The 24,392-nt window shown below is 37.7% G+C and overlaps 1 protein-coding gene across 1 annotated transcript; it reads right to left on the bottom strand.

The window, feature by feature from the left end:
- Nucleotides 1–213: 213 nt before the first annotated feature.
- On the bottom strand, nucleotides 214–24,183 carry ITM2B (integral membrane protein 2B). The gene is made up of 6 exons (XM_055426097.2): nucleotides 23,915–24,183; nucleotides 5,204–5,332; nucleotides 3,528–3,734; nucleotides 2,598–2,708; nucleotides 1,696–1,846; nucleotides 214–470 (listed from the first exon to the last, which is right to left on the bottom strand). Exons 1-6 carry the CDS (start codon nucleotides 24,029–24,031, stop codon nucleotides 385–387), a joined length of 801 nt encoding a protein of 266 aa, XP_055282072.1. The 5' UTR covers nucleotides 24,032–24,183; the 3' UTR covers nucleotides 214–384.
- Nucleotides 24,184–24,392: the final 209 nt, after the last annotated feature.

Consider the following 24,392-nt stretch of genomic DNA (forward strand, 5'->3'; position numbering starts at 1 on the left):
GTCCCTGTGGTCCATTTCTGCGTATGCATATATGTGATTATGAGAGAACCTCTCTTCTTGAAAATGCATAATTAAAACACAAAAATCTGGATACATGGATTAATGAAATGTAAACACTTCCTAATACCTAAGCTCTAAGATGAAGTACACTACTACCTATGACTTCATATAACTAATTCAAGATAAAAGACACCACACTTGGAAAGAAAAAAAGATTTTTAAAGATAATGGTTTTAATTGAGTTAATGAGATGAAAAAATCGTGAAGTCCTATGTGCTACTTACATGAAAGAAGATTTTTTAAAAAATAATCACTGCACAAAATACAAAGGGTGGGGTTATGCTGTGGTATTAAATTTCTCTCCATTATGTTTTTCTTGACTGTTCAAGAGCAAATTAAAGTTTCCACGGCAAATCTGTTCTCAAAATGCCGAATCGTGGCACAGACGCTGGCTTCACGTTTCTGAATACCTGTTTGAAAGGAAAAGTTTTTTAAATTTCTCGTTCTTCGATAATAAATATTCATATTAATTTTCACACCTATTATTCAGACATATAGAAAGATTTACTCTACCTATACTCTGGGAGCTGGTGATGGACAGGGAGGCCTGGCGTGCTGTGATTCACGGGGTCCAAAGAGTCAGACACGACTGAGCAACTGAAGTGAACTGATAGTCCATTAACTTCTGTAGTTTGATCTGTTTTAACACGGCAGAAAATAATTTCTGCTCTTTTCTAAACTAAGTATCTTTACAGAGGCTGATAACAATAACAATGCCATACATATAAATTTATGACCTTAAAGGTACAGAAACTTATATCTTGATATGGTGGTGATCTGTTGAAATTCAGAATTACACACTAAAAAAGGGTGAATTTTATTATACGTAAAATTATGGCTTTAAAAAAATTATGAACCATGAAGTTCATTTCACAATGTAAGACATTAAGCCTCAGGTTTCAGGTAACTCATCATCAAAGTATCATCGAACAGTAGATCAGAATCATCAAAAGTGCTAACAAAAAGCCAGGAATGCATTTAACCAGGTGCCACAATTTCAAAGAAATCACATCATAGTGTATCTGCATGGCATGTCTTAGTTTCTAAAGCTCTGTCACCTGTACTTTCATTTTATTTTTTCAATGATCTTGAAAAGAAATGAGGAGATAACATCATCATGTGAGAAAACAAAGGTTAAGTGATTTGGAAAACTACCTTTAGTTGTCTCAATGCTTTTAATTCTTCAGTCCAATTCCTTTCTAACTAACCTGACTGTGGTTATCTTCAATGTGATCCAAAAGGTACACTCTGCTTAGAATCTGAGTATAGTACCTGAGAGCTACTTTAGAGACTCTTTGGGTAAGCAGAACCCCTGCATAGTATGGCTGAACCAAAGTGGGAGGATGGAAAGGTATACAGGGAAAGGTATACAGGAAAGGTATACGGAAAGTGAACTAATAGCACATCTAGGAAATGAATTTCACATTCACCTATTCTCTACATATGAAAAGAGTAGATTTAGAATTAAGATGATTCTTCAGTAATCTAGAAATATTACACAGTGTACAATATAGTTTTATTTCTTATTCATGGCCAATGTATCGGTAACGATGACAAGCTTACAACTAAATCTAATTTAACACAATGAAGTGAAACAAACTTTTCTGCCAACACTCTACCATTCAAAAGTATTACCTTTAATGGTTTCTCTGCGTTGCAGTTTGTAAGTTTCCTTGTCATGGCACAGTCGATAAATATAGAAACCCAGGTGATCGATGTTTTCAATGCGATCAGTGATGACCATGTGTTCATGAATCAGATATGACTGAGGCAAGTAGGTCCCAGCCTACATTTCGAAAAGAATTATATTACATAGATATCTCAAAACATACATTGAACAGACAAGGAAAACAAATGAAATTTTTAGAGATTATAATACAAAACAGATTGGCAAACTATCACCCACCATCTGTTTCTATAAAGTTTAACTGGGGACTTTTCTGATGGGCCCGTGGCTAAGAATCTGCCTGCCAATGCAGGGGACACAGTTCGATCCCTGCTCTGGGAAGATTCCATATGCCACAGGAAAACGAGGCCCAAGAGCCGTAACTACTGAAGCCCATGCACCCTAGAGCCCATGCTCTGCAATGAGAGAAGCCACCACAATGAGAAGCCCATGCACCACAACTAGAGAAGGCCCGCACACTGCAACAAAGACCCAAGCGCAGCCAAAAATAAATAAATACATACATTTTAAAAAGTTTTATTGGAGTATAGTTGTGCCATTTGTTCACATATTGTCTGTGGCATCAAAATTGAACAGCTGCAACACTGACCTTATTTCTTAAAAGCCTACTATTTATTCTCTGGCCCTTTAGGAAAACTTAAATAATTTAAGAAATCACATTTTAATTTCAATAAATAAAATATTAAAAGAGACAAGGAAAGAAACCCCAAACCACCAGTCTCAGTTTCTTGTCATAAGATGCTTATTAGCTATACTGTCAGTAAGATAGGCTCTTATAGGGCTAATTTCTCAGTAAGGAATTCCAAGATCCTATAATAGCATCAATAATAAATATCTGAAAGTTTTATACCTTTATGTTAATAAGTAGCTCCAATAGGTTTTTGGGTGGCATGACAATGGAAGTGTTCAGAGGAATCACATAGCACTTATCCAGGTTAAGATCCAAATAGGCAGTGAGTTTCTGGGAAGAAAAAGAAATATTTTTGTTAGCTTCATGTATAAATATTACAAATATACAAACGGGCAGCAACTGGATTTTTAAGAACAATTTGTACCATTAAAATGGGTTGGCTTTAAAATGTGTCAATCACTTGTATTTCAACAAATCAAGAATTTGGTAGGACAGGAATGGCAGTAGTAAGGGGAGAGGAAATTCTGCTATTAGTATTTACATACTGATCAGACAATAACAAACGATTAAAACTAACCACAATACCCTATCATCTGATTAAGAGACTTAGTCCCTGCACTTATAAACCATCATGCCCTCCATCTATTGTATATAAAAATTAACTTCTCTTTGATGCATCTACAAAGTATTGGCTAGTTACTACCATCCACCGGAGAACTGGATGAAACTGACTGAAATAAGTCAATTAAATGACTCTGTTCTTGTGGTTCAAATGAGAAGCCATGATTGAGAAAGACTAACTCAACAGGATGGTTCTGAGGATTAAAACGAGTTAAACCAAAACATGTAAATATTTAGATTTCTAAAAAGCAATTTAACAGCAGAGAAGGAACCGCATCTGGTGTGCATTCAGACAGACAAGGAAAGGGGGAGGAAAAGTAGGTTCCCTGCGGGCTGGCCTCAGACCAAGAGCCCATCAAAGGTCGGAGTTTTTCTTGTAGGGCAGAAAAAACCCAAGGCCTTTTTAAAAATTATCTTTTCAAACAGTAAACCGTAAATAGAATAAATTAGCCAATATTAAAATTAAATCTACGAAAGCATCCATCAAGGGACCTGCATTATTTTTACAGTTCAGGGCACCTGGCTCACCTTGTTAAAGTCATGAACAATATTGGCAGGGTCACTATCTGCAAACTCTGGGACAGGCACACTGATGAATTCAACCTCGTCTTCCTCAAAGATCTTGATATTCTCCTCAATGGTCTGGTAGCGAGCGGCTGGGGCGTCTGCAGAAGGCTCATTTAAGATGACATCGTCTTTGATGTACTTTATTCCACAGTAGTAGACGTCATCTGGCTGCAGAGCGTTTAAACACTATTTCAGCAATGCACTGTAAGTATTGCTTAAGCTGCCACCTTTATCTAAATAGCATTTTGCTTGCAAACTCCTACTTTTAGATGACAAGTCAGACAATTTAATTACAGAGTTAACACATTCTTTAAGATCAGGTTTTGAAGTATTGTTAAAAAAAAACCAGTTTCAGAAGGAAAAAAGCAGTTGATTTCTCCTTTACTTTTTGTATTTGATTAAAAATAGACTATAAAAGCAATTATTCATCTGGTTTCAAGTAAATCTGAAGAAACACATGCCTCTTTCTACCTGCAGACCTTAATTTTATAAAAGAAATATATTCAGAAACCAGGAATATTTTTCTTAAAAGAATATACTTTTTAATTTTGCTGTGATTCACTGATTACATGATTTTTCTCCTATAAGCCAAAAAAGGGATGGTTTTTCTGTCATTTCTACAGGCATACAGGTAGCTCTCATTTTTCCTTAAAATATATCACAATTAAATGGAAAATATCAGATTACAGCAAATCATTATAAAGATTTTTTTAAAAGTAGGTATATATAATAAAGATTATGAGCATATAACAAAAAGATCAACAAGTTATCTCTAGACAGTGGAACTGCAATGACTTTATATCGAAAATACATTTCTTATAAAAAACTGCATTAAGAAAGATGACTTGTATTTCACTAATGTCTATCACCATGTTATTATCTCAAACATACAAAAAATGAGCACAAAACTTATACATCCTCTATAGAATGTTTCATTATTTTATTAAAATCTATTTGTCAACAATTTCTCCAAATTCTCGTATATTAAATAAAATAAACCTACTGTATTATTGCCAGAAAAATGTCACAAAAGAGAGATCATAAATCTTAATAATTCTAATCAGAAGAAAAAAGCTATGTCTCAATCCACTGGGATTCCTATTTTATAATAAATTACAAACAACTTTCATCCTAAATTACATCAGCATTATTGCCAAAGTCCCAACTCTTAAGATAAACCAATGTCTGAGAAAGAGGCAAAGAGAAATGCAACAAGTATACCCTGGGCCCAGAAGCAAAAAGCTACTGTGGGGGAATCCCAAAATGTGGATTCAATAAATTATAATTTATCAACATGACATCTGAGGCTAGTATATTCAATTGGCAAGTGAAAAATCCTATAACTTAGCTATTAATTACGGTAGGAAAAGTAAGGGTTAGTCAGTTTTGAAAAATCATCCAGCAATCTACATGCTTCAGTCAGCAGCATTTCAAAACAATGTTATTCTGCTTTTAATGACTGTCTAATAGGCTCAGCGAACTTATGCTCAGGGAATTTTTGAACATAACCAGAAAACAGAACCAGCACTCTGGCTAAAAGGCCACAGACAAACAGCACAGACTTAGAGTAAGTCTGGGCCAATTTTCCAGTACAGGTGACGGAAGGGCAGAAGTGTGCTTAGCATTTTCCCACTTACTTGAAACGCGAAGTATCTGTAGAGGTACGCTCCGCCGAGAACGACGCCCGCCAGCATGAACGCCAGCCCGAAGCACATGCACCAGCACCACGCCCTCCGCCGGCCGGCCGCGGCCCCGCCATCCGGGTCCTGAAACGCGAGAGACGGCGCTCGTGACCGCACCCCGGGCAGCCCGCGAGAAGCCCGACGAAGCTTCACGGACACAAAAAAGCAAACGACCACAGAAGGCAGGTCTCTACTCACAGTTCACCAGGAGCGATTCGGTGGCGGCACCAGGCCCCGGCACGATGCCTCCGGAGCTGAGGCACCAGGCCCTTGGGAGAGGTCTTGACTTCTGACTTTCGGCATCCCACCTGCCACCCATACTCTAGAGCCATCAATAACATACTCAACAGTTTCTACTTTCTGTGCATAATTTTTATGGTTAAAATATCTTCTAATATTTAAAATTTAAAAATTTAAAGGTTACAACCTTGTCATGCAAAATTATGGTGCTGAGTCTTGTGTATTGGGCTTCCCCTATGGCTCAGTGGTAAAGAATCTGCTGGCCAATGCAGGAGATTCAGGTTAATCCTTGGGTTGAAAAGATAGATCGATCCCCTGGAGAAGGAAATGGCAACCCACTCCAGTATCTGCCTGGAAAATTCCATGGACAGAGGAGCCTGGCGGAGTATAGTCCATGGGGTCACAAAGAGTCACACATGACTGAGCACGCACGGAAGTCTTGTGTATTGCAACTTCAGGGTATGTGAGATTATCCATAAAATTATGTCAGCCTGCTGCAGGTAGTTAATATTTCACACTAGGTACAAAGCCATTCCTAACCGAACACAAGAAAAATTAACAGGAAAACTGGGACAGACCAAATAATATTAAACAGATTCTTTAAATAATCAGAATCTCAAAGAAGTAGGACAAACATATTCAAAAATAATTCTACTAAAGCACTGCTCTACCCTAAAGAATCCCAGTTTAACAGTTTTTCACTTTAAAGATAGAAGCAGTAGAAAATTGAGGAAAGACTCAGAAAGAAAAACTTAATGATTAAGAGACATACAACTAGTATGCAATTGTTAGAATTCTGATTCCGACCCATACAAGTAGGTAATTTAGCCCTGAAACATCACCAAGGATCAGGATATGCACAGTCCTTAGATACACTTGCCCTTCTAACTCAGCCCTTCCACCCTCCCACTTCAAAGTTACAGCTAACTTCTTATCTGTACCCGGAGCTAACAAACAAATGAGATTAACTGCTGGTGTTACATAACCAGTGGCTCAAAAACAGTACAGATAGCAAAAGAGAGGCTCCAATGGACTTGAAACCAACATAATAAAAGATGATCTAGTAAGTAGTATGTGTGTGCAGCCTCTCAAGTACTGTATGTAACTCTGACCTTTACTTGGAAAACTCATTATGGAATGGGTTAAAGGACAAAGTAGATTTGACTCCACAATTACATACATAAATAGGATATAACTTAAGAGTTAGAAATGAAAACTGTATGAATGATACTGGAAGGAATTCTCTGGTGGTCCAGTGACTGGGACTCCGAACTTTCAATGCCTTGGCCCGGGATCAATCCCTGGTCGGGGAACAGGGATCCTGCAAGTCACGTGGGACAGCCAAAACAAAACAAAACAACACAACAACAAAAATAAAAACACTGGATACAGTTGAAGCAAGAGTTCAGATAGGAAAGAGTGAAAGAGAAAGTTATGTTTTCAAGTCTAAGATGAGGAATCTTAACTTGATATCACTTGGGAAAAGCCCAAGCCCAGATGTCCCAGCCAACTAAGGACAATTTAAGGCACCTGGGTTGGATGAAGTTTAAACACTGTAGAAAAAATGTCTCTCAATCTAGGGATTAACTCAGATGCTGTGAGATCATCACACTTTGCTGTGGTAGGTGTACCTGTCAACAGACTGTATGTATACAGAGGACAACAACTGCATTGCAAGGAAGTAGTGTGTACCAGAGAATACACCTAAGGAATTTATCGGGTCAGGTAAGACATCCCATCTGTGAACAGAAAGTTACCAGAATTCCATGGAGTCATCAGGTATTATGAAACCTGACTACCAAAGAACATACAGGGTTTTGCTTGAGCCCTTATCTGACACAAATATCTAAGAAGACAGGAAACAGTTCCAAGGATAATTGATTTTAGGGTGGAGGCAGGGGTGGGAGATGAAAATGACAGATGGAAACAGTAAATTCTAAACATTTGGCGTCAGCTGCTGAGACTGTCAGATGTCTGTATAACAGCCCCCTGTTTCGGCAGGCCCTCTTCAGTAGTAGCACTTCAGGGGCAGCCAGAGAGCATGGGCAGAACTTCATAAAGGAATACGCAGTTCCAACTGTTAATTTGATGACAAGTTTCCAGGCCTTTTGCTCTATCATTTTTAACGGGTCAACAAACAATATTTTCAAGATTAAATTATAAATGCCTACTATGGGCCAAGTGCTATGGGTATATAGCCACGGCCAAGAAAGAGAGCATTCAGGTCAGCCTGGAAAATCAATCTACAAAAAAGAACATAAATATGATACAAGCTCTAATAGGAGAAGGTAGAGAACACAGGAGGACTGATTTGGGAAAGACTTCCCAGGGGAGAAAATACTGGAGTGGAATGAAGGACAAATACTCATTAACTGCGCAGAAGGTGGAGTTAAAGGGCGTCCTATGTAGGGCAAAGAATGAGTTACCAGACCGCGTTACTTCCCCAGTCACCTGGGGTATGGCTAGAGTGCCCAACATGGTGGCAACTGATGCAGAGGTGAGAATGGAGACGTTACTGGGGCAGGTCACAAAGGTACTTTATGTAACATGCTATCTCTTGTTCACTCAAAAATCACATTTCAGGACTACGGCAATAAAAATTTAAATTTCCCAAAAGAATCTAATTTATACAATCATTTATTTCATAAAAGAGGTACCATGTCTTTGAAGTCTAACTAATCTCTTGTTTTCTCTAATTTCCTATAAGGTTAGTATGGTAGCACCAAGTCAACCCTGGCATTTAGTTGGCACTCAATAAATAATTGATGAGTGGATAAAATTTAAAAGCTTTAAAACTTGTTTTTTTTTAATGACCCCAAAGTTACATCAACAGCCAGCATGGTAATGAAAGGTGGGGGCAATGTAAGAATTTATTAGACCAGAAGAGACTGTGGCTCTTTAGCAAAGAATAGTAGCCCTAAGTACTTAGCCCAGTTCAACATTAAGCGCCTGTTATTTGCAACGTACTGAGCTACATCCTGTGGGAAATTCAAATGTGATTAAGATATGGCTGAAATCTTAAGCAATTTACAGTCAAAATTAACAGTATGCATGACAGTTAAATGATGTTCCTTTATTAGTCTTAGTCATGGAGAGGGATGAAAGTATATTCAAGATAGAAAAATTTTTAACCTAAGTGATTTAAAAATGTATTTTTAATAACTAAATTTTAAAACTTGAACGAGTAAGCTCAGAGGGAAAAAAAGCCACATATAAGTTTAAAGAAAAGCCCCATGACCATCTCAAAATACATGGAAAATACATTTGATAAACTCTCACTCCCATTCATAATAAAACCTCTTTTCAAACTAGAACAGTTGAAATTTATTAACATAAAAGGGTTAATGATCAAAAATCTGTCCCAAACCTCATATGTAACAGTTAAGCTTCAGAGTTAAACCATAACCTTTCAAGTCAGGAATATGAGGATGTACACTAGAACTGTTTCTTTGTTTTTGTTCGAACACTGTACTAGAGATACTACGTAGTACAAAAATGACAGAACATGAATAGAAAAGATTAGAAAAAAGAATACAAAGCTCTCATTATGTTAAGTGATATAACTGTCTATGCAGAAAATCTGAGAAAGCCACATTATTCAAACTAACTAGAGTTCAGCAAAATTGCTGAAGATCAGTAATTAAAAATCAACAGGTCAAAGATTTATACATAAATAGTTGTAATGGGGCTATTATTATTCATAATAGCCCCCAAGCAGAAACAATGTAACTATCCACTAACTGATGCATGGATAAATAAAGTGTGGTTTAATCAAACTGAATCTCAAAAACATTAGAGTGAAAAAATTCCAACACAAAAGACTGCCTATGAAAAGGAAAAACTATAATGACAGAAAGCAGCTTAGTGGCTGTCCGGGTGAACGGAAGATAGAAGAGCCACAGGGAAATTTTTTAGGGTGATGGAAATGTTTCATATCATGAGTGGTGGTGGATATATGACTGTATACAATGACCACAATGTCAATCAAATTGTATACATAAAACAAATGTATTTTACTGCCTGTAAAGTTGTTTTTTCTGGTTTTTTTTTTTTTTTTGGCTGCTCTGGGTCTTCGTTGCTGTGCGTGGGCTTTCTCCAGTTTTGGGGCATGGGCTCCTCCCTGCAATGGCTTCTCTGCTCGCAGAGCATGGGCTCTAGGGTGCACGGGCTTAGTAGTTGTGGTGCATGGGCTTAGTAGTTGTGTGCACAGGCTTAGCTGACCCTTGGCATGAGGAATTTTCCCAGACCAGGGATTGAATCCGTGTCCACTGCACTGGCAGGCAGACTCGCAACCACTAGATCACCAAGAAAGTCCTACTGCCTGTAAAGTTTATTTCAATATGGGGAGTGAGAGAAAAAAATATCAACTGAGTTCCTATACAGTCAGCAGTAAGAGAAAGTCTAACACCACCAGTCCTGGAGAAAGTGTGAAAAACAATGGAAATTGAGAACTTTCACACAGTTAAAGACAGGAGCTGGTACAAATGTTTTGAATGGCAATCTGGCAGGATCTAATACAATTATGGCAACCCACTCCAGTACTCTTGCCTGGAGAATCCCACGGACGGAGGAGCCTGGTGGACCACAGTCCATGGGGTCGCAAAGAGTCGGACATGACTGAGCAACTTCACTTTTTTCATATATCTTACAAGCCAGTAATTCCACTCCTAGCACTATAACCCTAGATAAACACTTTTGTACACAGAAGAGGCTCAATGATGATAACTGCAGAATGGTCATTAAGAAAAAAATTGGAAATAAATGTCCATCAAGTAAAGAATAAAGTATTATAGGTTCATACAATTAAAAGTCTAAATGAAACCAACAAGCACTGCTGGCTTTGAGATTAATTTTAGAATTCTGAACCAAAAAAAAGTCAAGTTGGATTAAAAAATGACACCACATATTTAACACTTAAAAATTTTTTTTAAAAACATAAATGGTAATCTAAACTCTTTTTTTTTTGGTATGTTTGGATTATTTCATAATTCACCACCACAGTAAGAAAAAGGAAAACCACTCATGAACAAGAACATCTTCACTGAGATGTAGAACTTCACTTGGCCTAATTTAAACAAGTAACAGACATTTCCTCCCCTGGTACTGCAATAAAACTGGTGCACCTTAAATTATGCTGATAAGGTAAAAGAACTCCCACAGGTGCTATACAATTATCATCTCATTAATCTTCCTAAAACCTCAAGTTTTTATCCCAGTTTATAAATGAAGATGCTGAAGCACATGCTGGCCCATAATCACCCTTGTCACCCTCCACAGTAGGATAGAAGTAAACCGCTTCAAACGCATTATCACTCTGACACTACTAATCTCTGGTTCAAATGAATCTTATCACTGTATTATAAAGCAAAATTATTTAACCAGTTATATCTTAAGCAAAATGAAGGATACGTTCAGTTCTGGTACTTCATTTACTTAAGAAATAGGTCACCTCAATGAGTTCCCTAAGAGGCTTTAGTAAACGTGCTTCAATTATAAACTGAACTCAGACAAGATGCAAGGGTTTTCATATCATTTTTATTCTGTTCCACACTAACAACTCACTTCACAAGCCTTCTTTGCAGAATGAATGAGCAGACATTTTTTCAAAGCTCCCAGAAATATTACTTTGCATTATTAGAGCAAATGCAACAACAATGCTGTAAGAACCAGAATTACCAAAGAGGAAAATATCTCTCAGAGTTAAAAATCGTATTATAAAAAAGAAAAAGAACGTAATGGTGTAAAAACACTTTAATATACATACTGAAATACAGGGGAAAAAATACAATTTATTCAACTCAGAGTAGCATCAGAAGTAGATTTAGTTTATTTCAAAATATGTACTTTTGAGAGTACATTCAGTAATATGGATAAACATGGGGATGCATAGGCTGGCTGCCCGTGGGTGTGCTGTTTAGCCTGTATACTATTTTACAAAATACAGAATTAGCTGTCAACATTTTAAAAAAATCTAGTAATTTAAATTTTCATAAATAAACTTCTCATCTGTGTTCTAGTTTTCTCAACTCCTCCCTCATCATTTTTCTTCCTGGTGAAAACCAAACATACTAAGTTCTTTTCTACAAAAGTCACTTAGTTTTGAAGTTCAATCTTCACTTCCATACCTATGACTGGGTATGTATGATTCCTTCTGAGCATCTAATTTTAAACCACATCTCCACATAAAAGGATTTAGAGTTCTGGGTTTTAGAAACTAGATTAATATGGTGAATAAAGCATCTTAATCCTTTAAATGACAGAACAGGTATTCTTTTGCAAAGAATAAATCCAAGCATGAATGGCATAAGCAAAAATGGTGACAGAGAGGAACCGGGTATTGGATAAGCTCAGAGAAAGCTATGGTCCAAGAACTGTGGGCATCAAAGATGTTCGAGATGACACCCAGTTCTCAGGACACGAACAGTGAGAATGATGGACAGCCACGCCCAGTATAATACCATCGGTATGAGGTTCTGGAAAAGGTAAATTACAGAAACAAAAACTGGAACAGACTACAAAATGACATGATCACACAACTGCATATATTGGTCAAAATTAACAACTGTATAAAGTTCAAGGGGCTGAAATTTTCAGTATGTAATTAATACTCCAATAAATCTGAATTCCTCTCCTTTCCCAGCTTATGAGGAGCAAGGAGAGGGTTTTTTCCTAAGACTTCATTAAATGAAAGATTGAAGGCAGGAGGAGAAGGGGATATGGTAGAGGATGAGACGGTTGGATGGCATCACTGACTCGATGGACATGAGTTTAAGCAAGCTCCAGGAGTTGGTGATGGACAGGGAAGCCTGGCGTGCTGCAGTACATGGGGTCGCAAAGAGTCAGATGGGACTGAGCAACTGAACAGCAAAGTACTGAAAAAGCCAATCAAAAAAGACATTACTAGAGAGGAAAAGAAAATGACTTCCTATTCCAATAAGAATTAAAAACAAAAACCTTGGTCATCACTGAAGATCTATTTTAAAATATTTCCAAAATAATTTCCAAACTAGACTCTTCAAACCACTGAAGTAATACAGGCAATTGCTCCATCTGATTACTATCATGTAGAATAGCAGCGTCATTCATTTACCATTGGTACTTGTTCTAAAGTCACCTGGCTTCTACATTAGCTTTCTTTCCCATCATGTAAGCATCAAAAAGACATGATCCAGCAACCTGTTCACCATTAACAGCATTAACTGATTACCAAATATATTCTGCTATATGTAAAACACAAAAATCTACGGCTAAGAAGCTAAAATATCTATAAAGCCACCAAACATCTGTTTGCGGTTTTTCTTGCTCATTTAAACAAGTAAAACTGAATTTTATCTTCTCATTTGATTTTTCAAGTAAGACTGCTACTATCTCAACCTTGTGAGAAGGTCCACATGAGAAATCTTGTGGATGAGATGCAAAAAAGGAGCAGTTTTCCAAGTGATTGGCATTATATGGATAATATATTTTACACTTGAGTAGGGAGAGATTTTTCAAAACAGAAACTAATCTAAAATTATAACGTCTACAAAACCAATTTCTCTTTAATGTCCTTTATTTGTTAACAAATCCTATGACACAAACAGCAAAACAGGAATTAAAAAATCAACAATTTAAATCCACTGCATAACAATTTAAGTACTATGAGAAATATGAAAATCTGAACCAAATTATCGGCATTATGTAAAATTAGCACAGGCTGAGGTTAAACAAAAAAATAGGCCAGAGCTATAAAAAAGAAAAAGATCAGGCTGTAAATGCTTTTAGTGCTAGATTGTCACTTAATCACTTTTTACATGATTAGGAGCAAGCAGAGTATCTGGTATATAGCAGAATATTATTATAGGAATACCTTAAAATCTTCTCTTCTTTTTTCTACTTATTTTGAAAGATGACCGTTTCTATATAGTGTTTATTCCATTTACACTGAAGAGAAGTGTAATATTTCATCAGGTTTTCAAATTCATATTAGTGAGATATAAAGGCAGTGGGCAGTCAAAAGAAAAACCGAGACTAGCACTAACAGTCAGATGTCTGTAAACAACACTATTATATACAAATGACACTTACTGTTAGTAACAGTCTTTACTAGGGATAGACAGATTGGTCAAGACAGATTTCTTCTGTCACTGGCTGAATCATGGGTTCATACTGTTCTTAATGAGAGTATCAACCATCTTCCAAAAATTTTCAAGTATGATAGGAACGCTCTATTCTATAATTCATCATAGAATCATGTGTCAAGATTAGAGGGGGGAAAGCAAACCTGTTCTGGACTCATTTTTGTATAAATCTTCGATCTTAATGTCATTCAACAAGATAATTATACGTTGGTATTCAAATATGAGTCATTCCATTTAAAATGCAGAACTTTTGACAAAAAATTCCAAGTATAGTCTTTTAAAAGCTTAAAATAATTCAAAGGTGGAAAGCTCTATCTTCCATCCAAGTTCAGAAATTCGGAAGTTATACAAAATGACGATTAGAAAAAAATAATTCCAGTCCTGAGATCACAAATATTTCTATCTATACGTGCTTTGAACCTATGATAGCACCAATACATGCACAGTAAACATTCAGCAGTCATGTGGTTTCGCTCCCTTATCCTACTACTCGCCTCACCCTTGGATCCAGGAGGGTTGTTTTCTTGTGAAAACAGATACAGATATTTAAGTAGGTTGTGATTAATTTGGTTTACAGTTGGCTGGTCTCTCTGAGTTACACTTGGGGTTTTTTGAAGGTTGAGCGTTCAGTAGATTTTAACTTCTTAGTATAAGGTCTGGTCATGCAATAGCGGCCTCTGAATACGTGATCAGTATACTTCTTAGAAAGAAACGATCCTCTGTGCAAGAGCCGTGAGAGGTCATTTAGTCCAATACATCATTTTACAGATAAATATCCAACCAGAAATGACCCGAGTTTCTACAGCTTTTCCCTATCATAATAGGTTTACTCAAATCGAGTCACACTCATAGGAAGCACAATGTGTTAAATATTACAACAGTAGTGTTGTTGTTATTAATGTGTTGACGAAGTTAATAGAATTTTTCTCTATTACTCATCAAATTAACAAAGAATAGTAACAAAAAGTATTTAAATCATATGCACATGAAGGAAAAACAACGAAGGAAAATAACTAAGATATAAGCATTTCAAAGATGAAAAAGGCAAGATGTTATTACAAAAATGAAGCTTGTAAAGTTAGAAAAATAAAGCCACGAAGCAAAAATCATGAAGTTGGCAGTGAGGGAGCTGTGTCTAAAATTACTCATGAAAAGACAATTTTGGAATATTAAAAAAGGAGACAAGTAGATGCCTCTCTATAGGTTATCCCATCAGACTTTAAACTGATGCTAATAAAAATGAACATGGTTTCCGATTCTTATCTACTATTGTTATCTATTATTATCATTAAAATTCCATTTTCAATGTTAAATAAAATGATCTAATAAGTCTTAAAGCTATGAAGACAACTGATTTGAAAGTCCTGTTATTGATTTCCAGTTAAACAGTCATCTTTACTTCCTCCTGAAAGCTCAGCAGAGTGATAGGAAAGCGGTAAACAAATAAACCGTGAGCCAGAAAATGGAAATGACAGAAGATAAAGTATGTCAATAGAAATTTTAAAAGCTGAAAGCATAAGGAAAAAAATCTCAAGCTTCTTGAGGAAAAGTAAAACAAAAGTGGTCATATTCAAAGAACCAGGAATCAGAATGGCATCAGACTAGAAGATGGAGCAACACCATTAAAATGCTGAAAGAAAATTACAGCTAACCTAGAATTTTATGCCCAGATAAATTATCAATTAAATGTGAAGACAGAGTAAAGATTCTCAGACAGGTTAAAAAAAACAAACAAAACTCATCTCAAATGCTGTTTCTTGGATTTATAAAACTGAAGATCCAACGAAGGATGGAGGCAAAGGCAGAATAATTCGAGGATAATAATTACTCTCAGGACAACAGTGAAGCCACATCCCTAGAGTACAACCATCTGGGTAGAAAGACTGAAGAATGGCAAGTGAAATATCACCGAGAGAAACAGAAAACTCGGTAAATTATCTGATAAGTTCATAGATATGAAAGTTTGTTATCTGGAAGTTTGTCAAGAGACATTGAGGAGGAACTAGCAATACACAGAAAATTAAGTAACTCACTCTCTTGACTCAAGAAGCCAATTATCAAATTCAGGGAAAATAAAAATGGCTTTGTACAAGAAAGGAAGTAGTAAAAGATACACTACATTACTCCAATGTAAGTTTCATGTCAATTAAAATAAAAGCATGGACCAGCAATTTAACCAGACATTACTATAACTATACCAGGAGAACAGACTATGTATATATACTATATAAACAAATAGAAAAGGCTAAATAGTCACTTCCCATTTTAGGAAGCCAGTAGGTAATATCTAAAATTGCAAAAAACACAAATGAAAACAAAAACCATGATATAGCAAGTAGTTAGAAGCTCTCCAAATGTGCTCTAGGGACAGACACCACAATGTCAGGGGGGTCCACAATGTCAAAGCTAATTTTGTAATAAAAATAAGACTTTCCCCCCAACAATTCTCATTCTCTGGACAGTGTACAGTGGAGTTTCCCAGAAGCTGAATGTGTGACACAGCACAGAAGCTAACTGGAGAATTCAGCTGTCTTCTATGAAGCCACTCAGTAAAGGGTAAAAATTTAAAACAACATTGCTCTTACTGTTCTTAAAATCTGTTGACTATATAGAAATTTTTATTTATAAATGTTATTTTTGCTAACATGTAATAGGTTTTGTATTATTTTAAATCAATAGTTTTAATTTTGAATACAGTAAATATCAATAAATATAACCAACATAAATCAAAAGCTCTTTGGGATCCTCAACAATTTTTAAGAGTACAAAGGGGTCCTGAAACCAAACAGTTTGAGAACCATTAATGTACAAAGTGGGTTCCCAAAAAAAGGTGTGTTCTTCAGAGATAGGACAGGACAGTTATTTCATTTTAAAATTAAGTATTACTTTGGTTAAACCCCAAATTAAATTTATAAAATTATATCAACATTCTATTCTCTAATAAGCAATACTTTTATACAAAAATGGACATAGCTACTGAATGCTAAGGATTTTTATGTTGCAGGAATGACTCTCTGGCAGAGTATCTCGGGGGAGCAGGGTGTTACTTATCAGTAATACTGTAATTTAACTGACACGTGAGGTAGGGATAAGCAATAATAGTAACACAAGAAGTAACATTCCAACAAAAGAATGATGAAGGGGGTAAAAATGGGACTTTCAGCAGATGGGGATTGGGGAAAAGTACTAACATTTAATGAGTTGCTATGTACCAGGGACTGTTAAATCTACCACTAAGGTCAGTGCCATTATACTATTTTACAAGTGAGGGAAATGGGGCTTGCCCAAGTTATCACATCCAAGTAATGATATTAACCTTTTCCAGTAGGCTCTAACACTATTTGAAAACAGTGTTGAGTTTGCGGTATTAGCCTATAAAAAACAGTACAAAATGAGTAACTGCCCTGCTTCATTAATTTTCTACTTCTACCTGGCTTCCCCTATGGCTGAGAAGGTAAAGAGTCCGCCTGCAATGCAGGAGACACAGGAGCCTCAGGTTCGATCCCCTGGAGGAAGGAGCAAAGGGCAACCCACTCCAGTATTCTTGACTGGAAAACCCCATAGACAGAGGAGCCTGGCAGGCGGGCTACAGTACATGGGGTCGCAAAGAGTTCAACATGACTGAGCACACAGGCACATCCACTCTGAAGTCTACTTCCAGAAATCTTTAAGATGCAGTAGTGCCAAATAAAAGTTTGAATCATTAAAAAAAAAAAATCTGTAGTAGTAATAACAGCATTTACTGAGTCATACGCTGTTAGAGGTATTGTGATACACTTTTTACAAATTATCTTATTCCCCAGTTAGCTGATGGAGAAAGACACAGACATTTGTAGTAACCTACCCAAAGTATCACAGTAGATGGTAGAGACAGTATCTAAACCCTTAAAGTATAAACTGCATAGTGTGAGTTCTCAATAAGTAGACAGTGTGGCTCCCCAAACGATACCCCTTTTTCAATTGTGAGGGAACTGGGGCAAATGGGAGAAATCGATTATTTCTCCCCAAACATCTAAAAATATATTAAAAAAAACATCATTCTTAGCTCATGGGTAAACAAAAACAGGTAATAGGCCATAATCTTCCAGTTCTGCTCTCCATTGTAAAGGAGACTATAAAACAGTGGCCTGTGTCAGTTGTCCGTGTTTCTGCATGAAATTCTTGTATGAATTAGTTGTTAATATTTAAAAATCAAGTTTTAAATGAAACTGATTCCAGCTTGCCTTTAAACCCTGGAGGATCAAGCAACATTGGATCCTTCACTTTTTAAATGAATATGAAGAATATTCTAAGTTGCTTAATATGCAAAAAAATGAAAAAAGAAAAAAGCTTAACTTCACTAAAACATCTACTTGGGCCCGAGAGTATTATAAAGTCTGCCATCTCTGCTTAACATGCCTAGTTTTTGCTCGAGCTAAAACTGATGGGATTGGGAAATTCTTCCTAGCATTAAAATGAAAGTAAGGTAAAATAAATTGAAGAGAACAGTAGAAAATGAAAAAAAAACTGCCATAGTATATACAGCAGAAATGAAATACTAGAGAGGCTGGCTGAAAAAAAAAAAGAATTTTAAGAAATGCAGACCTAGGTTCCCTAGTGGCCTAGTGGTGAGGATTCCAGGCTTTCTCTCGTGGCTGGGGTTCAAATCCTGGTCAAGAAAGTGAGATCCCACAAAAGCCACACAGTGTTCTCCCATCCCTACCCCACAAAAAACTGCAGACCTAGATGGACTGACCCTTTAAAGTCATTTTTCCCAGCATAAAGATAATTCCTCTTTTGGATGTTGCAGTAAGTGACTTAATAATGCAACTTACCTTTCAGGTTTTTATATTACAAAATTTTAAACATCATAATCATATTTAAAGCAGAGAAAACAATCCAAGATTAATTTTGTCATTAAAAATTAAAAACATTCAAACATACAAAACTTCGTTAAACCTTATTTTTTAAAATATGAAATTCAACTATGCCAAAAAAGGTTTATGCAAATATTTCAGAATCCTAAAGTACTAAATACCTCACAACCACTTAGTATCAATTTCCCAAATAAACTCCCTACATATTTAATTTGAAAATGTTTAGGATGTATAAACTGTGCAAATTTAATTTCAACATTAATTTATCTTCTGACAAATATATCTTAGCTCGAGCTCATATAATTACTGCTAGAAACTTATCAATGTTAATATTATCATTTATCAATGATAAATATTGATAAATATTAAATGAAAAATTAGAATATCTATCATAAAAACAAGAGTAATTTTTTCATTTTTTTGGAAATTCTTCTGCATAAGCCTATGTTCATTTTACTTGCTTTTCCCCCAAATGACAGAATTATAGAAATACTTCATTAAGTTATTAAGTTCTTTTTTTCCCTTTGATCAAGAGTTCAAAAAAACTTCCATTGTTTACAAACAATTTTGCTCAATTGTTGGTAACATAAAATAGGATTATTTAAAGCTATTAAGTATATGTATCATAAACACTGATTAAAAGGGAAAATCACAATTGAATGATTTTTAATGATATTCTTAGGGTCATATCTATAACAAAATTTCTAATTTTCAACTTTCAGTTGTCTACCCTGTAAAATTTTCATTGTTAAGCTGTGCAAAGTAAATAGGAAAGGCAGGAAATAACTCTTTACACATAAGCTTCTTGAAAACATAACTCCAGTGTTATTGCTTTCTACAGCGTTTTGACAAAAACCACCACATTCAGAAATTCAGCACTGTCAAATCCTTTATTTTAAACAGGCAGCAGCTATGGCCTGAAAAAGTCCTTTGACGGCAAAGTCCTTAACTCCTTTAGTCAAAACTCTAATAAAAAGTGACAAGTTTACCAAAAAGTTTAAGAGGATGGATTCACTGATGTCATTTTGAAAAGACACAAATTTTTTTCTTGCTCTTCCTCTGCTGACACTGTGATAAACAAAAGAGTTCAAGAAGTTTTAGTTATGCCATGAATTCAAAAAGCATTTTCCTTTCAGGAGGAAAAAAAAAATGCCTTTTAAACAGACATTCCAAGTATTTAAGTTAGGGTATGAAAAGACAAATAAGAAATAAAATGTTCCACCTTACATCAAGCTCTAGCAATACATATTGAAAAATTTTAAAGTTAAATTCTAAGTCAATTTAAATAGGCCTGTACCATGTGTTCCAAGAGATATTTCTGGTTAAAGTAATACTTCTATTCACCTAAATCTCTAATATGGTTGAGCTGAATTCCAAAATGTCTTACAGGTTTATGATTTTGCCAAGGATAATACATTTGGTTCTACCTAGTCCAAAGAAGATTATGTTTAAGGTGACACTGGGAAGACCCCAACCAGGGTCTTGGGGCAGTTTCCAGCTGCACAACGTACAATTTTTCCACCCTCTGGAGCAGCAGCCGCCCATGAGGCATGTGAACACAAGAGATCCTGCCAAGGTCACTTGGTATGCAAAGGGCCAATTAATTTATCTCCCAGCACTAAATCCTCACTTCAGATATCAACACCCTCACGAAGAACTAAAATGCAGTGACTGTAAAGTTTTTGCTGGCCAATGTTTCACTGACACTAAATTATACAACGGGGTGATGATAGGCACTTTTGTTAAAGGGAACCAAGCTCCCCATCCTTTCTCTAAAGACCAAAACATTTCAGTGTATGGCGTCAGATTTTATGTTCCTCCTCCCCTCTACCTCCCCCCAAACAAAAAATAAAATGAACACCAACATCACCAAAAAGCTAAATGACCAGTCCTGTTTTATGCAGAGAGAAATGCCAGAAAGTGAACAGAATTACGAGGGAGATAGCCGTTTTGTGATGGGTGACTCAGAAATTAATGGGTTAGTAGTCACGACTGAAGTGACTTAGCAGCAGCAGCAGCAGTCCTTCACTTAGGCTTCCATCCTGCCCTTTCTTTCCCCTCCACAAGCATTTCACTTTTCCTTTTAAGGATGGCTAAAACTACAATGCACTGCAGAGAAGAGGCAACATTATTTATCAGCAAAACAATTTATAGGGATACCTACAAAGAAAACTTGAGCTTCTTCGAGGCCTGATACTGGGAAAGGCATTTCATAATCAGGCATGACAAGAGGAGTTATTGACAGCTACTGTTCTACAGTGAGGTAACCCAAAATGAAAATTTAGCTTATTACATAATACCTCTAGCCATCTCCTTTCTCCGTGACCTACAGCTACTTAATAAGAGGAAGGCATTAACAAGCTAAACAAGGGGAGGGAAAAAAGGAACAGTCTAGTCAGGGTGAGAGGGGAACTGTTACTTTTCACAGTTAAAACAATCTGACTCCTGCCAAATATAATTATGTAATTCTTGCCATTTTCATAGAATTTTAAAACTGGAAGAGTCCTCTACAGACCATCTGGTCCTACCCTGTCATCTTACACATAAAGAACTCTTAAAAAAAAAAAAAAACTTAAACCCAAGATCAAGCAGTTGTGTACTGACAAAACTGGGCCTTCTGACTCAAGACATTAAGTATTTTCCTTGATATTTACACGTATATAACAAACAATGTTTCAAAGTTCAAAGTAAAAACACAAAAGTTCATGAATGAATTGCTGCCTCTCACATAAAACATTCATAATTTCAAATTCACCTCTATTACATAAAACCTAGGGGGAAATGTAGGGAAAGAATAATAAACAGCAAGCTAGTTGAGACAATATAATCCACAGACGTGGCTGCTGGGATTAACAGCTACTGAAAAGACAAATCTGAAAGATGGGACAATGCAACAGCTTCCAGAGAGAAGAGCTAAAGAAACAGCAAAAGACAGGAGCAGTGTAATAAGGACTGGAATGTGAGTTACATAAGCCAGCAGACTGGAGGGATCAGAATTCTTTACTGAAGAAGGTCTGAAGAATCTGCATTTTTAAACCAGAATCCCAGGTGATCCTTAAGAGGACATCTGGACAAACAATGGTCTTCAGGACACAGTGGTCCGGATGAGTTAAAGATACTCAAAATTCTTGTTCAGGAGTTCTCGCTCATAGCTAGCTAAACCGGATCCTCTCGACCCATCAGGCAAGGAAATGCCCCAGGCAAACACAGGAAGGCTGATTCTGTGCAGAATTCGGAGAGTCAAACTCAATGGTCACGGTACAGTCACCCGAAGGAGTCAGAGAACATTATGTAATCACTGTCCGAGCTCTAAGAGACCATCTGCAAATGCCTGTTACTAAGTAAGGTTTGCATTTCAAGTGACTGACGGGTTATGATTCTCCTTCTAATGTACAGCAATATTCAGTCACTCATTTAAGAGGTCTTTGAGTTCACAGCTTGAAAAAGCATTTTCTGCCAGTTCATGGATCTGCCAGTTCATCCATGACTGCTGTGTGGTTATAAAGGAAGACAGGTCCTCACAGCTTAGTTCCAGTATTTTTCTTCCGATATGGTGATCTGAGAAAACAGAGCTAGGAATGGTTACTTTTTTTTTTTTAATGCTGCTATGACCACAATATTTGAATATGGTGAAGTTGTGAGAAATTCTGAGAATCTGAAAACACAGTCACCATTTTAGAAATGACAATAAATGTCCAAATTAAATTTACAGCTGCCCAGCAAATTATTTGTGATTTTTGTCCAGCGTTTCAAATCTCCTTCACAACAGGAACAGGGAAAAGCTATCTGAAGTGACATCATCGGATCCTTTCTTCCTCTCTTTTTTAATGAGAGGAATTTTATTTGTTCATAGGATTTTTAAAAAGATATGTAATAGGATTAAAATCTACCTAATCTCTATATATGCATTTCAGTCTGTTATGACGGGGTTCTTGACTATCAATCTAATTTAGGTACAATGAACGTTAGACAAATACAGAGCTCAGATAATAATTTGCTGCTGGAATTATCCTCTGTGGATTCCAAACATTTTCTCTAAAACCTAGACTGTTTGCAATGGATTCAGGCAAACAATACCAATACCAAAAACGCTTAATCCTTTTAGGGAATCCGTCTATCTCCTATTTCAAGGCAAGACAGTCATTTAAAAATCAACTCCTGACATTTGTGTTTTTAACTAGAACATTTCTAAAAACCCAGTACAGGCACGTGCAGATTAACACTGTATTTTCAAATATTTTTCACACTGCGTTTCCCAGCAGTAGTAATATATTAAAAAACAGTCCTTATACCTGCACAAGTTACTGGGTTTTTTAAAGTTAAAACTAAGTTTAACTAGAACGTCTTCAAAAATGCTAACAAAAAAAATTAAAAGTTACGGAACATAAATAATTCTACAACTAATTTCTATAGGATTAAATTTTTGCAGCCTGAAGAAGATATGGTGGAAAGGTTGTGAACCTTTCCTGTTTATTCAACTTCTGAGATAATTACAATCACATCCTCAATGAGTATTACTGTAGCACGATAACAGTTCCTCTCCGGAGTTTTGCTTAGGGCTAAAAGGGGGATTTTGTAAAATAAAGAAAAGTTGTTGAAGGGACGGAGGACAATTTTAAAAGGGATGAAGGACAATTTTGAAAGAGACGTAGGACAAGTTTGTTTAGTTTCACTTAGCTTAAGGGGTTCTCGTAAAGTTGCTGATATAATTTAAAAGTGAACTGTCGGTTTTACACTAACATCCAGATAGTAATCAGTAACCTTTACCGGGAATATTTCAATTATAAAGTGAACAGCCAGAACCTATTCTGAGCAGACCACCACCTTGCCTTCTCCCCTCGCTCGCTCCCTCCCTCTCCAGACCCCACGACGAAGTTCACCTGCCGCTACTAAAGGGCCGTGGAAAAAAGAGGTTAAAAAAACAACACGCTTTTAAAATAAATAGGTTTTACAGGAGCCGGACTTAGTCCCAGCGCAGTTCAGCCTGGAAACGAAAGTAAGGAAGCAACTGCGGTTTAGGCTTGCAATGATGTCAGCCATCTTAGGGACATTATTTATACTGGGAGGACGTGCCAAACTCTTGCTGTTGTTTTGTCGTTTTGCATGTCGCCGCCGGTCTCCAGGTGGAACGAACCCCGGCCCGGCCCCACGCACATTCCTCGACGGCACCAAGCACCGTGCACTCGGCCCGGTTCTCCAATCCTGCTCCCCCGGAGCCCCCCAAACCCCCGATCCCGCGCCGGGCACCGCTTTCTGCACACGCACTTTCTTACAAAGAAGCTGCGCCGGACAAGAGCGGAGAGCAGCCCGAGGAAAGGGAGCGCTCTCGCTCTCGGGGCCCCCAGTCCCGCGCGCGCCCCGCGCTGCCCCGCGGCGCACAGCCGCCCTGGCCCCGCGCAGCTCTCCCGGGGCCCCAGCAGGCCCACTTCCCCGAGCCCCGGCCCTCGGACCTTGCAGTCCACGGCAACGGCGTCCGGAGGGATGATGAGCGCCTCCTCGCCGCTCTTGGACTCGTCCTTCTTGGCCTCCTTCTGGGCCAGAGCCGAGTTGAACGTCACCTTCACCATGGTGCGGCCTGGGGCGCCCTCGGAGGGCGGCGGCGGCGGCGGGCTCGGGGCGCGGGCTGCGGGCTCCTGGCGGCGGCCTCCTCGGCCGGGCTCCGAGCGCGGCTAAGCGGCGGCGGAGGTGGACCGGCAGCTGCGCGGAGGCCGAGGCGGCGACTGCGGCACCAGTCCTGCAGCCTCGCAGCTCGGGGGCGAGGGCGGAGACGGCTGGCTCCCCGCCGGGGCGGGCCGAGCGCGGTGGGCGGGGCCGGGGCGGGGCGGAGGCCGTACGGGCGGGGTCCCGCAGTCTGACCCCGGAGTGACCAACGGATTGCGGGTGGGCGGCGAGCCCTGCCCTCATCCCGGGTCGGAGGAGGGGATTGGG

The sequence above is a fragment of the Moschus berezovskii genome, chromosome 13 (assembly GCF_049115385.1).
Source record: "Moschus berezovskii isolate FMDL1 chromosome 13, NW_MosBer_1.0, whole genome shotgun sequence".
Taxonomy (NCBI): Eukaryota; Metazoa; Chordata; class Mammalia; order Artiodactyla; family Moschidae; genus Moschus; species Moschus berezovskii.

What these genes read in the sequence shown, in the direction of transcription:
- ITM2B (XM_055426097.2), bottom strand. Translation starts at nt 24,031, where the DNA reads ATGGTGAAGGTGACGTTCAACTCGGCTCTGGCCCAGAAGGAGGCCAAG. An exon ending in CCGTTGCCGTGGACTGCAAG is followed by an intron (nt 5,333 to 23,914) that starts GTCCGAGGGCCG and finishes CTCGCGTTTCAG; the next exon opens with GACCCGGATGGCGGGGCCGC. An exon ending in TTGTTCATGACTTTAACAAG is followed by an intron (nt 2,709 to 3,527) that starts GTGAGCCAGGTG and finishes TTTTCTTCCCAG; the next exon opens with AAACTCACTGCCTATTTGGA.